The sequence below is a fragment of the Tamandua tetradactyla genome, chromosome 17 (genome assembly GCF_023851605.1).
Source record: "Tamandua tetradactyla isolate mTamTet1 chromosome 17, mTamTet1.pri, whole genome shotgun sequence".
In the NCBI taxonomy this organism is placed as follows: Eukaryota; Metazoa; Chordata; class Mammalia; order Pilosa; family Myrmecophagidae; genus Tamandua; species Tamandua tetradactyla.
The window spans coordinates 59,596,736-59,612,566 of record NC_135343.1 but is presented as its reverse complement, the minus strand read 5'-3'; the positions used below and the strand labels follow the sequence as shown (position 1 = coordinate 59,612,566).

At 48.2% G+C, this 15,831-nt stretch overlaps 1 protein-coding gene and 1 long non-coding RNA gene across 2 annotated transcripts; one reads left to right on the top strand and one right to left on the bottom strand.

The window, feature by feature from the left end:
* Positions 1 to 2,883: 2,883 nt before the first annotated feature.
* Positions 2,884 to 11,623, bottom strand: LOC143661274 (uncharacterized). Its single transcript, XR_013164484.1, has 4 exons — positions 10,279 to 11,623; positions 9,864 to 10,152; positions 7,770 to 7,847; positions 2,884 to 7,306 (listed from the first exon to the last, which is right to left on the bottom strand). It is a non-coding gene; the product is annotated as an uncharacterized LOC143661274 (long non-coding RNA).
* Positions 11,624 to 11,808: 185 nt separating this feature from the next.
* Positions 11,809 to 15,227, top strand: LOC143661167 (all-trans-retinol 13,14-reductase-like). The gene is made up of 4 exons (XM_077134739.1): positions 11,809 to 11,818; positions 11,905 to 12,084; positions 14,355 to 14,577; positions 15,131 to 15,227. The coding sequence occupies exons 1-3, from the start codon at positions 11,809 to 11,811 to the stop codon at positions 14,531 to 14,533; spliced, it is 369 nt and encodes a 122-aa protein (XP_076990854.1). The 3' UTR covers positions 14,534 to 14,577; positions 15,131 to 15,227.
* Positions 15,228 to 15,831: the final 604 nt, after the last annotated feature.

The following is a 15,831-nucleotide window of genomic DNA, read 5'->3' as shown; positions in this document are numbered from 1 at the left end:
AGAAAATGTCCCAATTAAAACAAGTCTATATAAATGTTCAATCTAAGGCATCCAGGAAAAGATACCTTGGTTCAAGAAGGCTGATGAAGTTTAGGGTTTCTCTTTCATCCAAGAAGGCACATGGTGAACACAGTCATGGTTTCTCCCTCATCTGGAAAGGCACATGGTGAACACGGTCAGGGTTCCTCTCTCATCTGGAAGGGCACATGGCAAACATGGCGTCATCTGCTAGCTTCTTCTCCTGGCTTCCTGTTTCATGAAGCTCCCCGGGAGGCATTTTCCTTCTTCATCTGTTCTAGTTTGCTAGCTGCTGGAATGCAATATACCAGAAATGGAATGGCTTTTAACAAGGGGAATTTAATGAGTTGCTAGTTTACAGTTCTAAGGCCAAAAAAATGTCCAATTAAAACAAGCCTATAGAAATGTCCAGTCAAAAGCATCCATCCAGGGAAAGATACCTTGGTTCTAGAAGGCCAGTGAAGTTCAGGGTTTCTCTCTCATCTGGAAGGGCACGTGGCGCACATGGCGTCATCTGCTAGCTTTCTCTCCTGGCTTCCGGTTTCATGAAGCTCCCCGGGAGGCGTTTTCCTTCTTCATCTCCAAAGATTGCTGGCTGGTGGACTCTCTGCTTCGTAGTGTTGCTCTCTCTGAATCTCTCATTCTCCAAAATATTTCCTCTTTTATAGGACTCCAATAAACCAATCAAGACCCACCCAAATGGGTGGAAACATGTCGTCCCTTAATCCAGTTTAACAACCACTCTTGACTAAATCACATCATCCAGGGAGATGATTTCATTACAGTTTCAAACATACAGCATTGAATAGAGATTATTCTACCTTTATGAAATGGGATTTATATTAAAACATGGCTTTTCTTAGGGGGCATGCTTCCTTTCAAACCAGCACATCATCTCCAAAGGTCGCTGGCTGGTGGACTCTGCTTCTCATAGCTATGTCATTCTGCTCTGCTGTCTCTGAATCTCTCATTTTCCAAAATGTTTCCTCTTTTATAGGACTTCAGAAACTAATCAAGACCCACCCAAATGGGTGGAGGCACGCTTCCATCTAATCCAGTTTAACAACCACTCTTGCTTAAATCACATAAGAAACGGCTGCCTTTACAAAATGGGATTAGGATTACAATACGGCTTTTCTAGGGGGCATACATCCTTTCAAACCAGCACACACCAACATGGAGACAACACAGATCCTGGGATGATCCGAAGAGGATTTTAAAGCGGCTACTGAAGACAAAATGACAGCCTCCTCAGGGTGCACATCCCAATCTCTGGAACCTGTACAGATGCTCAGGTGGAGAAGGCGAGGCCGCCCTGCTATCATGTTGACTGTAGCCCAGCGAATCTGTGTTGGACTTCTGGACTACAGAAAGTGAAAGATAATATATTTTTGTCCTTTCAAGCCACCAAATCTGTGTAATATTGCAGGGATCATAAAAAATGCTTTTGAAGAGCAAATATTTGAGAGAAATGAAAAAGCAAAGAAAGAGACATAAAGAAAACCAATAGGAACTTGAGAACTGAAAAAGAGAGAAACTAAAAGGAAAAATTCACTGGATGGGCTCAAGAACAGAATAGTGACAGAGGGAAGAATTCGTGAAGGTGAAGACAGAAGCATAGTGATCACACAATCTAACAGCAGAGGGAAAACTGGACACAGACTCAGAGATCTACGGTGCTGTAACAGAAGATATGCTCTAAAATTTGACTTCAGAGAGTTCTTGAAATGAAAGGAAATGATAAAAGAAGGAATCCTGGAGTATCAGAAAGGAGAAAGGAACAAGGAACAACAGAAAATAAATATTTGGGAAAATACAACAGAATATCCTTTTTTTCTTGAAGTTTCTAAATTATGTTAGATGGCTGAAACAAAGATCATAACATTGTTTACATGGAGGAAATATTTCAACAGAGAAGGGTAAACACGCTGTCAATACTGACAAACAACCAACTAATTACACGTATATAAAATTCACTTTCAAATGAAGATATTTTCCTCCTTTTTAGAAATGGAATGTTATGATTTTGAATAACCCAGGTAGCACGATCCAGAAACAGTTGAGATCATTCGGTTTCACTTAAAATGTAAAATGATATAAAATAAAAGCTTATCACTATTTTAAAAGAGCGTGACCCCCCCCCCACACACACACACAGATTTCCAAGTCACATCACTCCCAGGGCCCCCAGTACTTAGAGGAAAGGTTTCCCAAGGGTCTGCAAGCCCATGATGAACTTCTGCCCTTCAGCTGCTTCCCCTGCTCCATCCTGTGACCTCTGCACCTCTCCGTGCCCTCTCCCCGGCATGCTTTCCCCCAGGTGTGTCATCTCATGGGACTGGCATGATGGGTTATCATCATGAGGGTTACCCGGCCTCTTGAACTGGTCCTGGGATTAGGGATCAAAGAAAGGAGGATGAACCATTCCTTCCTCTTACCCTGGAAGCCCAGACTTTCCCAGTCGTGTCCATGGAAGGTGCAGCCAAACTTGGAGCCAGTGAGCTGCTTGAAGATGGTCTGGGGGACTCGGCCATGCACTGGGTCTCCGCTGTCCAGGCTACCTAAACTCAGACAGGCCCACGCCCACTGTTGGCTTGCCCTCAGGGGAGGCCTAGGGGCTTCACAGAGAATGGACAAGGGGGATCTAGACTGTGCTCAAGACACCCTGCTCTCCTGGATTCCATGCCTCAGCTCCCACCCCCTACCACCAACAGGGTACATGCAAAGCCACTCCATGCTTAGCCTCAGCACCATGGGGGTGCACGGGGTTGTGACCTCCACCAAGGGGGCCCACAGGGCCTGGGCCACCACCATGGGGGGCACATGGGACCAAAACCACCACCATGGGGGCACACACGACCGGGACTGCCACCACGGGGACCCATGGGGCTGCAACCTTCACCACATGGGGCCCACATGGCTGCAGTGTCCCACTGGGATGGACTGGCACTTACACTGAGTGATGGTCAGGACCAACTCCCTTTCTTCACCGAGGCCCTGGTGGAACTTAGGAGGCCCAAAGAGGCAGTGCCAGGGGGCTGCAAGCCCAGTCCTGTGAACATTTGGCTGGATTCTCTCCTATGGAGGAAGTAGGAGGCAGTGGGCAGAGTGGGCTTGCCTGCCTTCTCAAACTGAACGTCAAGCCCATGTATGGGGACAGTTCTCACAAGAAGGAGCTTCTGACCACTGGCTGGTCTTTGGGGCAGAAGCTGTGAGCAGCTCTGCAGTATGCAGTCAGGCTCTCCTAGCGTCCAAGGTCTTTACAAGGAGGAAGGGATCTCCATAAGCAAAGGCATTATCGGCCAGTTCTCTGCATTTGCTGCTTTAGGCTTCTCCAAAGTTGCTATTTCCCTGACTCCCAGTGAGGCTAGAGCAGTCCATGTGCTCAGACAACAGTCAGGCCAAGTTTCCAAGCAAAGCTGCTTTACCCTGTAAGGAGCATAAGTTACAAAGCATAGCCGCCTGCTCACAACATCCAGAATGAGAGCCGGTGGGGAGAGAGTTTAGTAGAGACTCTTGGAGCTAAACTGGAAGGCATAACTGGAAACTTCCTAAACCAGGTTATATTGGCCTCTCTGGGCCTGGGGCCTCGGTCACGGGCCTTGGAATATTCCTATTTGGGTAGCTTCTGGTTCTCTGGGACCGATAATCAATCTTATTTCTGGCTTTTCAGCCTCTCTCTTTCGAGCCAGTTTTTAGACTAAAGGTCTGAAATCATATTCCCCTCAACTTACCACTAGTTACATAAGATTCTATGCTCCAGAAAGCACCCCAGCTTTTATTCTACCCAATATTCCTTCTTTCTCCATTCCTGCATAATTCATAAATTCCCAAATAGTTTTTGGCTCCCTAAAGGGATGGTTTATTCTCTTGCATTGGCCATGAACCACTCAGCTGTCTGGACAGGCTGCCCTACTTCCCCAAAGAACCACCTGGCACTTGAGCCCAAACTTCCCTGTTCCTGAGTGGGAAGAGCAGGGGACAGGTGCACGCACGCCCATACCCAGGGCACGGGAGTCCATGGCACGTCCCTGAGAGGCGTAGGGCCTTGCGTGAGACACGGGTCTGCAGCTTCCCCTGATCCTGGACTTCCAGATTCCTTAGTTAAGTCAAAGCCCACAACTGGCAGCTTTCAGGGCTCTGTTCTGATAGGATGGAGGCCTGGCTCCTGGGATACCACTACTTTGCTTGAGACCCAAAACCTCCCCACAGCTGCACTTTGAAGGAGGAGAGTTCTAGAGTTCGAAAATGCTGTAGGACCTTGCTAAAGGAGATTAGCTGCCCAGGTTGTTCTGTGCTGGCCCCGCTCCCTGTGGCAAAAGGAAGACACTCCAGGATTCATAAAGGTAACCATTCGGTCAGCAAACATTGACTGATGGCCTCCCGGTGGTCACCTCCCAGCCAACCATCAGACACCCACAGCTACAGCTGGTTCGGTCAGGAGATGGTGGTATCTGGTGGGTGGAACTCTGTGCCTCTGTCCTTTTGCCCACCTCGCCACCCTGCAGAGGCTGACCCTGACCCAGGCCCTCCCCATCTTCTCACAGGGCTGGGAGAGGATGGGTCCTTTCCCTGCAGCATTCATTCCCACTTTCCCCAGAGGGAGAAGGTCATTATCTCTGGATTTGGGAAACAGAGTTTAGGCTATGTCACGTAGCTAAAATGAGAATACTCAGGGATTCTGCCTTCCCAAAGTATTGGCTACCTACATGGGATGTGGCCTCTGCTAGCAGCTGGGACATGTGAAGTCAGTGCCATTCCTTCAATTACCTGTCTCTGGCTGGATGCTGTCCATGGGTTCCCATTCTTCCTGGGCCCTGAGCACCTCTACTCACAACTGCAACAGTGGGAAAAAGAGGCCCTCTGAGATCCAGGCATGTGTGGACGACTGCAGCAGCCCCAACCCTGGCCGCCTGCCTTTGGTCTTGCTCCCTCCAATCCCCTCTTCACATGGCTAGCAGAGAGAGCTTTCAAAAAAGATCTGATGTCAACATCCACATAGTTCAAAATCCTTCAGGGATTCTACCTCATGGTAAAAGCCAAACTCTTTGGCACAGCATGTAAGTACATTCACAGTCTGGGTCCTTCTGGCCTCTCAGCTTTGCCCTGGGATTATTGAGAACTACCTGAAGTTTCACCTTAGTCCTCAGTACCCTGGAGGGTCACTTCCAACCCCTGCTGGCAGAGCTCCTTCTCACCATGTAGGTGAGTGACCTTACCCTTAACTGGAGGCCTTCTTTGATCATAACGGCCTGGACAGGAGCCACTTCTCTGAGACACCAACACTCAGGGCTTATTATGCAGTGTCATCAGTCCTTCTCACTAGACCATGAGCTACCTGAGGCAGGCTTCCTGGAACCTACCTCAGTGCCTGCTTGCGGAATGAAGGAATCAAAAGAAAAGGGGGAAAAAGCTGCAAAACAGGTTCTCTAAAGCTACTACACAGCCCCTTTCTCCAAACCACAGCTGTTATTCTGTAGCTCAAATGGCTGTGTCCTCTCTCTGGGCTCTCCAATTTGCTAGAGAGGACTCTAGCAGACAGGATGAAGGGCAGAAAAACCTCAGTTCAATGCTAAAAACTATGATCCCTCCTACTTCAATGGTAAAAGTAGTTTAGGACATCTCTCAGCCACTCTTGCAAATCAAATAGAATGCTATCCAAATCTAGTCTAGCCCCAGGGCTTCCACTCTAGACAACTCCAACAGAATATAGAATACACAATCTTGGAGGGTCAAGAAAACAAAACTTACTTCTAGCACGCTGGTTGCTTGGGAGACGAAAAGGAGGGACAAAGTGGAAGGACAGTAATGAAAGCTCACTACGAAGCAAAAAGGGTCTTTTCACTGTCCATCCCCTTTCCTACACGCAACCTGATTCTTTGCCCTTCGAACTCTCAATAAGCGAGCTGATGTATCTTTCACTCCTCACACCCCCACCCACTCATGACTTGATCTGAAATTGTGAGCGAGATGTGTAAACGGCACCAGATACCAACTGGCAAAATCAACCTGGTGCTAAAGAAGGAGACAAAAGTCCAAGTCTAAAAGCATCTCTTTCCCAGCTTCCTCTCAGAACGAGGTGGGCTCTCCTACTTGTGAAGACAATTCCAACACAAGGACTCTTTTCTCCTGGCTGACAGAAGAACAGCGGGCCGAAGACATATCTTCAGGCTAGAACAGAGCTCACAGTTAGTTTGATTCTTTATCTTTTTCCATAGCTGCCTCCTTTCTTTAGGCACTTTCCCTCTTCTTCAGATAGTAAATGGCATTACTGATTTGTCAGCCTATTAATTCAAATTAGCTGAGCGCAATATGAACAAAAAAATGTAAGTTATTTAATACAATTAAAGGTATTTGGCACATCTATGTCAGTTGTTACTTTACCAGGAGATATCTTGGTATTTAAGGTAAATCATTAATAATTATGGAGTGTGTCATCAGATGATAAAGACAAAACTTTGTTAAAAGAAACTTCAGAGACCTCCAAATGATTTTTCTACATTAGAATATTTTTTAAAAGCACCATATATCTGGAGATTGCATTTTCAGTTGGCATGATTTAAAGATAACAATACATACTAACATGCCCTCAGTATGATTCATAGTCTGTGTGCTAAGCATGTTATATTCACTGACTTACTCCTTACAATATCCCTATGAAAATGTTTCTGATATAAAACTTGTTTTACAGATGAGGAAACTGAGGGTTAGAAAGTGTAGGTAATTTGTTCAAGGTCATACAGTTGGTGGCGGTGAGGCCGAGGGGATGAGAGCGCCAGCATTTAAACCTGGGATATGTGACTCTGGAACAACTACTAAAAATTGGTGAGTACGCTTTCTCTGTAATAAACTGTTAAGTAGAATGAACTTCAAATATAGCATAGGAAAGAGCCTATACTGTAAAGCCTTTTAACACACATATCATCTCACTTCCTTGTCATGCTATCTCTTTGAGGGTAAGAGACATAGTACCATGTCCTCACAGACCAGAGATTCTGTGACTTGTCCAGAGGTGCACAGTAAGCCACCAGCAGACAAAGAAGAGGTTTCCTGACTCCTAGACAAAGAGTCATTTCCTGACTCTAATTTTTCTTGAGGAACAACAAACATACAAAATTCTGCAGGACAAGGAGTGAGAAACTCAAACGGTGAGAGGAAGATCCATGAGGCCATGTCACTTGGGTCCCACCCCAACTCCAAGGGCCCAGGGGATCTTACCACCTGGCTCCCAGGTATCAGTGTCCGTTGTCAGGGCCCGGAGGATGCCAAGGTTTTTCAGCTCCGAGATCTGGAGGGGCAGCTGACCATTAGGGTGAGGGGGGGAGCCGGGCCTGTCCACACAGTCGCTCCCACCCACTGTACATCGGCCCTCTGAAACTGGAAGCTGGAAGGATCCAGCTGCCCTGAAGGACTGATCAAAGCTGACCTTAAAGTGACGCACGTGGGAAACTCCAACTTTGCTGGAGAAGTTGGAGGGCGTGCGGGGCAAGTGTACACTCTGCTTGAGTAGTAAACAAACAGAACTTTATACAACTCATCTGAGATCATGGTGTGCCTCTGATATTCCTACTGCATTCTACACACTGCGTCACTGTGGCAATTATCCTCCCATATCGAGGCTGTGGTTTGCGTGTCTGTGCCCTAACTTCCCTCCCCTTAGTGTGAGTTCTTGGAGGAGGGTCAGTGGCATCCTCGACCCCCACACCCAGTGCTTTGTTGGCAGGGGGCACTGAGGTATGGTTGGTACGTACAGGAATTCCTCTGAATGTGGGAAGAATACTGTTCTCTTTGCCACATGGTGAGAAGCAGACAGCAGACACTTGTTCAACCTGTAAGACACGACCAGGGTCAATTTCGCAGACACATATTGATCCCTCAAAGATGACAGTTTAAATGTGGCAGCTTTTCCCAGTACCACAAAGTAAATGGATCAACTCCAGAGAAGTTAACTGCAAGGAACATTTCTGTTTACTCTGGTCTTAAGAAAACGTGCAAAAGGCTTAGCTAATGTTATCTTGAAAATCTTAATGCAAAGGTCTTGGCTTTCCTAAAGGTCTCAGGGCTCTGAGTGAGTGAAGTTCAGTGAGGCAGTTTTTTATGATCTTTCTCCTCAGCGAAACGTCTTCCTTACTTGAGACAAAAAGAAAAACCAAACAATTGTTTGCAACTCGTATCATAGACACATGACTTATTTCCCAATATGTTAAAAAAAATTTTTCACAAATCAGTAATAAAAGAAAAACAATTAGAAAAACGGGCGAAGGATATGGATGGTTTATGAAAGGAAACACATAGAGGGCTTTAGTATATAAAAAATGCTCAATGTCACTGATAATAAGAGAAATACCAATTAAAACTACTCTGAGATAACATTTTTCATTTAGCTTAGCAAGGATATAAAAGCTTGCTGACATACTACGTGGGCTTGAGTGGAAAGTGCTACAACACACTGGAGAGTGAATGGCCCCCACCTACAGCAACCAACGAAAAAAATAAAGCTTTGCATCTCTAAAACTGAAAGAAAAATGTTAACTGTGGTAACTTGTCGATAACATAAAACAAAAGATAGCTTTCTCACGCTACATACAAACTTCTGTACCTTCCGGATTGTGAACCACATGAATGTAATATTTTCTCTAAAAATAAATAAAAGGGAAAAAAACTAATAAAGGAATTGTTGCTTATGCCAAGACTTATGATTTTTCATTCATGACTCATATTATCATCAACTAAACATTTCTTAACCACAGCTTTGATTTTTTCATGTCCTGGACACAAGAATGGATGCCAAAACACTCCAGAGCTCAGCAAACTCCCTCACAGCTGGCCGCTGATGCCTAAGCATTATTTTCTACCATGTCAACCCCATGAACACGCTTGCCGGGGTTTCTTTCTGTACTTCCTGCCCGTGCCTGGTGGGCTTTGCTCCAGAATATACCCCCAACTTCCTTGTTTCGCCCAGGCCTTTTAAGATCAATTCCACCTTCTCAAGGCCACATCCTTCACCATCTGGACGACAGTGACTTCTCCCTGTAAGTGCTGGGGCTGCTGTGTATGTAGCACAAGTTCCTAAGCAAAAAGCCTGTCTCCCCAGTCAGACTCCCTGCTGCTTTGGGCACAGGAACCACCTCCTGTAGTCCTCTTAGGTTTTCAGCTCTGTTAGCGTGGGACTATGCTACAAAGCACGTGGTGATTCGTCATGCTGAACCATTCCCCACAGAGATCTGTGCACTCAGGATTCACTTTGTTATTTCTTACCCTCTCGAAGTCAGTCCCTCCAGCACCCAAATACTTCTCTCTGGAAGGACAGCTCACTTATCTTACTGTGGTTAAGAAAACTTTAGTGGAGTCCCAAAGCAAAGGCTTTGGGCCAGGTCTGGCCACTGACTCTAACAAGCTTCATATAAGTCCATTTCTGGGGAAGCTGGAAGAAAGGTAGCAAATGTAGGGTTGGCTGCCAGTTCACACAAAGACCCGTCACGTCACATGGAACCAAGAGGCCCGGATGATCAGGTCAAAGCAGGGGAATAACAATGAAGGGGCTATTAAGGTGAACAATCCAAGCCTAGGAAATAACAGATTTCTTCAGAAATTCCTCATTCAAATTCTTCCTTCTAACTAAGAAAAGTAAAAAAAGAAAAAAACCCAGTTAGAAAATAATCTATTGGGAAAGGTTACCAACTCAAGAGATGAACAGAACTCCTTTGAATAGAACAAAGAGGACTATAAGAAGGTTTTAACCAAATATTTCCAAATCTCCACATTCTCTTACTATGCTCTGTCTCACCTATATTAACAATATATTCCAAACCCACCATATTTCCCAGATAGGAGTGCTTGCTTACTTGTCCATCTGTTAATTCTTTCTCATTACGGAAAGAGCAGGATTTTTCATTCATGACTCAAAAGCATTTGTTCAAGTGAGCTTTGTCCTTAAGTTCTGAAAGGGGTTCAGTAAGGCCTGAGATCAGAAGCATCGGAGAGAGCCAGAGATCCAACTGCTCTACCTTGGCCTTCCTTCTTGGCAGTCATTCAGGCTACGAGTAAGAAAACAGTCCCTTTGTGCCATCACCAGGGTGAAGGAGGTTCCTGTGCATGCTGAAAGAAGTCTCTGAGGTCTTTGAATTCTCATCCCTGCAAAACCAAACAGACAAACTGGTTTCATCATCATTATATCTGTTGAGAAAAAGTGACTTTTAAAATCTTTAAGTAGCTATGAATTTACTCTAAATAAATAAGCTGCCTTAGCCAAATGCCTACCTTTTACTCCTTGTGCCACAGGATGGAGAGAAGGAATGTCCTAGTAGGAGTCAAGGGGCTGGATTCTCAAAGTCCCAAATGCAGCATCTGACCTGTGAGTGGCAGGGCCTGTTTCTGATGGTGAAGTTACTGGGACCTGGGCAACTTATCGAAGGGGTGAAGCTAACAGGTGACACCTTGGTTGGTGGTCACAGCTGAAGTGCTTAGGCTCTGCCCAGGTCCCACGTTGGGTTGGTTCTGGGGGGCTTAAAAAACTAGACTTGGTTTCTATGCTGGTACAAACTCAAAATGCAACACAACCTACTTCCCTTCCCTCCGTTTTTACAGAATCTGCACATGTGACAGCTGCCTAGCTAGTCTGGCAAATACTAAGTCTTCCACCTCACATTGTCTGCCTCAGGGAAAGGAATGGACAGGATCGTACAATTTGGGAGAAATTAACATCATCGGTCCAATTTTTGCCAACTCAACAATCCTCAGAGGGATCCCAAGTGAGCACATTGCCGATACACGACTGACAGTCAAACCTCTCAGACTCATGTGACTTGAGAAGGGAAGGTAGTCCGTCTATGAGGTTGTCCCTTCACAGTGCGAGTATGATCTGAATTCCCTAATAATTGGCTGCCAGTAACAAAGTGGGATTTCTATTTGGGGTAAGACGCACTGATTCCTAACATCAGCAATTTCCTTAGAGATGGACCTAAGGAAATGGCCTTTCTTTCAGGAGAGATCCTTTAGAATCACTGGAGTATTTAGCATGCTCTCTCGCTGCGGGAAAGGCACTGCTTCCTGGAGCTAAAACTCCCTGAATAGGTGTTTCATCAATACACTGAGTCCAAACGTGCACAGCTTCTCGGATCCTTCAGCATGCTTGTCGCTTGACCACCCGCGTGAAGGGGGTGGCCTGGGGACCAGCCAGAGACCAGGGGACGCACAGGCAATGCGGTCCGCAGAGGGATGCCTCGGCCAAATTACGTCCCTTTTGGAGACCCGGGGCACGGTGCTTGCTGGGCTGTCACGAGCTGGAGAGCTCAATTCTCCAAGATACCCAGGCAGCTAGGAGCTGCTTGGGGACCCCTGACCACCACGTCCTCACTGCTAAGAGGGGAAATTGAGGAAAGCAAGTTGCCTCGAGTGAGTCAGCGACTGCGCGGCAGAGCCGTGACCAGAACCGAGGTCCCCTGTCTCCCAGTTTTCATTCTCTCTCAGTCCCACGACTCTCAGCCCAGTCCTGCCCCACGGTGGTCATCCGCACGGCCCATTGCCTCTCCTCGGATCTTCGCCGGGCGCGGTCCTGCCGTGGTCAGCACATTGACTAGGGGAACCTCGCAGCCCGGGCGGCCCCTCCCCGCGCACGCGCAGAACCTGTCCGCGCAAGCCCACAGCGCCTGCCTGCCCCACGAGCTGCACATCCAGCGGGCAAAGGACTACGGGCCGCCGGAGGTCTCAATCCACTCCCACGCGTTCACCTGCCACCGACAAGGGTCCGCGTGCAGAGTGAAGCCGCCTCCGCCTTCGGGGGAGCGGGGCATGATGAGCTGTGTGGGGCGTAGTGCTGCGGAGTGTGGCGGCGCCGCCGCGGCGATAAACAGGAGAGCGCCTGCAGCCCACCCAGTGCTCGCAAAGGCGCCGGCGCGACGTGGCTCTCACTGGTGCTGCTGGCGGGGCTGCCGCTCTCCGTCCTCCGCAAAGCTTACGTGGGGCTGTTCGCGGGCAGATCCCGGAACCCCTTCTCCGAGGATGCACAGCGGCCCCCGGCGCCCCTGGTGACCGGCAAGGAGGCCAGGAAGCGGGTCCTCAAGCAAGGTCGGCGGGAGAGGCCCTGGGGTCCGGGGCTGCGCTCGTCAGTCCTCGCGGGTTCGCTCCTCCTTTCCGGCCGGGCCTCAGTTTCCTCATATGTGAAATGCGGGACTCACTGTAGCGCCTGCCACGGGAAAGCCCGGGGAATAGATGTCTCAAGGGCGCCGGCACTGCCCTGGGCGGGCCAAGGTCTCGCTCCGCACAGTCGCGGTCCTGCTTCTTGGCCGCCTCGCGGCTCCTGGGCTAGATAAGGAGAGATCTCTACCCTCGTGGGTGTAGGACCTTCCCTTTGTCGTGAGTCCTCCCAGTGGGCTCCGGTTGGAGGAGCTGCCTCGAAATCTTTTCCAGCTTCCTTAGATGGCTACAAGTTGCTGATCAAATCATTTGACGGGTTCTGGGTGGTCCAACTCAGGGTGCCGACCCTGGTTCTAAAACTTTGGGGCAGGCTGGATAGAGGGTGCCTCGCTCTCCTGTCAACCAGAGTCCCTCCCCTGTCATCTTTAACACGTTTTGTGAGTGCTTCTAAGTTTTGAAGAAAGAGTTCTACTTTAAAAAGTGGAATCCCCTGTTTTACCTTCAGGGTCTCTTTACCATGAATTTTAGAATCTGGGCTACACGTCTTGCAACACAGTTGGAAACACTACTGGCTTAAGTGGAAGATCCGATAGTCTGGACTTTTGAGATCAGAGTTTTAGCTTGGACTCTGTAGCTAACTTCCTGATTAAACCTTATCTAGTCACCCCACATCTCTGGGCTAGTCTTAACATGAGATGACTGGTTTAGCTGTGTTTCATACCAGGAGGTGAACTCTTAGTGGGTCCTGAAATAAATTTGGTGGGTTGCAGCTACCACTTTAAAATGCAGTAGAGACCATGCATCCCACTCCCAAATGCAGAATAAAAAATATCAGCACATTATTGATAGGGTAATTACTATATTGTGAAACTTCTGTTTACATATGTTCAGGGCCATGATATAAAATGTATTTTTCAGATTCCCTCCCCAAACTTTTGAAAGCTACAAAGTTTGTGCAGTTCTCTTGCAGCTTGAAAACTGGAACCCTCAGTTCCTTGTGAGTGTGACTTCTTAAAGAACAATTTTGTGCAGGAATTGCCCACTTAGTACCACCAGTGGGTACCAGATACTGTCAGTTTTGTGTTCTGTTAAGCTGCTGCCCCAGCAGCCCTGCTTCCAGAGTACCCCAATAAGGTTTGGTGCTGAAATTTCTGAGTTTCTGAAATCATTTAGATGTCATGAGCAGCTCTGTCCTGCCCAATCCTCTTGTGTCAGGCTCTCTAAGACCCACCACATGATTCTATGGCTTCACTGTTATCTGCAGACCCTGCATCTTTCAAAGATAAATCGCTTGTGAGTGGATGGTTTCAGGAGCCAGCATGTATTCTCTGCACCCCTGCCCCCTTATCTTCCTTCCCTAGCTCTCTCTGCACCTTGGTTTCTCAGGCTGTATTGTTTCCCTTCTTTTTTGTTTCTCGTGTAGCTCACTGATTCCTACTAAATTCTTTGAAAGTAGGGAAAATTCCCAGGTCCATAATTTAGATCAAGCCAAATGGCTCTGCTTCATCTGCCTAGGTGGTCCTGTGTATTTCTCAGGGAAAGTGTTGGAGGCATCTCAGGTGGAAGCTCCATGCCAAACTGTTCTGGAGGCTTCTTGCATTGTACAAACTAGAGAAGTTTTCCGTGGTTTCCTTTTCTTTGCTCTTTCCCTACTTTTGTCTGAGAAACCCACCCTCCACCCTCTCCCCTCTGCTGCAGCTTTCTCAGCCAGCCGAGTACCAGAGACGCTAGATGTGGTGCTGATCTGCAGTGGCTTTGGGGGGTTGGCTACAGCTGTAATTCTAGCCAAAGCTGGCAAATGGGTTCTGGTGCTGGAACAACATACCAAGGCAGGAGGCTGCTGTCATACCTTTGGACAGGATGGCCTTGAATTTAACACAGGTGAGCCTTGTGGAGAAGGGGCAGGCACATGGCTCTGTCTATGTTCAGGGGGCTTCGAGCAGCCATCACAGGACCATGCTGGCCATTTGTTTGGAGACCCCATCTTCTCATTGGGTACCACTTTCCTGGTCTGACAAATACACTTCTGCTGGGTGCTTAACTGGGAAGGGAGATGGTAGTTTCTTCTGTGACACCTCACTAGAGAGACGGTGGGTAGCAAGGCTGCACAGACTTGGCCATGCAGACAACCTTTTCCACTTTGTTTCCTGGTCCACAGCCCCTTATTCCAATGACACCTTATTTTTTCCATCTCTCAACAGGAATTCATTATATTGGGCAAATGCAGGAGGACAACTATGAACGTTTTATCATGGACCAGCTCACAGACGGGCAGCTGGACTGGGCTACTCTGTCCTCTCCCTCTGACATCATGGTCCTCGAGGGGCCCAGTGGCCAGAAGGAGTTCTCCATGTATAGTGGGGAGAAAGCCTATATTTAGGGCCTCAAGGAGAAGTTTCTCCAAGAAGCAGCTGCCATTGACAGGTACATGAAGCTGGTTAAGGTAACACAAGTATGCTAAGGAGAGCCAGGCGGTTCCCCAAAAGGTTGACCTTCCTCAATAGTGGAGTGACTCGTGGGGTGGGAGTGGGGGGTCGCAAAGGGGGGCGCAGAAAGGGAAGAACAGCCCTGTCTGCCCTGAGTGCAGCCTTCGCCCCAGGCTACCACTCTGTCCCCTAGGGGACCTTTGTCTCTGGACTTTGACTTTGGAGCTGCACTTTCACTTCTGACCTCTGGGATGCACCCTGTTCTTTCTGCCTAGGCCAGTTTCCATGAGTTCAGATCATTCTGAGGCCAGAAGTGGATTTTTTAAAAAGAATTTGTGCAGAAAGCTAAAAGGTGAACAAAAGGGCTCATCTGAGTGTAGACTGGAGAAAACTTCACGGAGTATAGATATTAGAAAAATCCCAACTGAACAAAGCTCAGCAGGGGCCAATGTGGCTGGGTCCTAGGACTGGTGCAGGCTAACAGAACTGTGCTTTGGCTGCATCCATTCCCAAACAATTCCACCTGTTCCTCGGGGCTCTTTCTTTCTCAGGTGCTATCCAAAGGAATCACTTATCCTGCTGCCTGTGATTCAGCTCCTCAGCAAGTTTGGGCTGCTGACCCGTCTCTCTCCATTCCTTCGAGCATCTACCCAGAGCCTGTCTCAGGTCCTGCGGCAGCTGCCAGCCTCCCCAGAGCTCTGGGTTGTGCTCAGCTACATCTTCCCCATGTACGGTGGGTACCGGCTGCAGGCTCTGGGAGGCTCCTGGAGGAGGGGGTGCTGCACTCCCAGCTCTCAGCCTTCCTCCCTGAGCCTGCTTGAGAAACTGAAATGGGGTAAAGGCCAGGCCCCGTGGAGCTTGTGAGTGAGAAGTCTGTCTACCTGCTGACCTCCCTGGGAAAACTCCTTCCATGCCCTGGATGATACTTCTGTTCAGCCAACACTCTTGTCTCTGGTCCTGATGGTGTGGCTGTTTGCAGGGAAGACAGTCCCACTGGCCCCAAGATGTGGAAGGCCTCCCTTGTTTGGACAGACACAGGTCTCTCTGGCCCCTGGGGTAGACTCAGAGTGTGTATTCCCGAACAGGAAGCTGTGTTCCTCTGTGGACAGTTCTGGGTGCCTGCCCTGGCCTCACTGCCGCTCCCTTCTGCAGGAGTGATACCCAAGCACAGTGCCTCTTCCTTGCATGCTCTGCTGACTGACCACTACAGGCAAGGGGCCTTTTTCCCCCGAGGAGGTTCCAGTGAAATTGC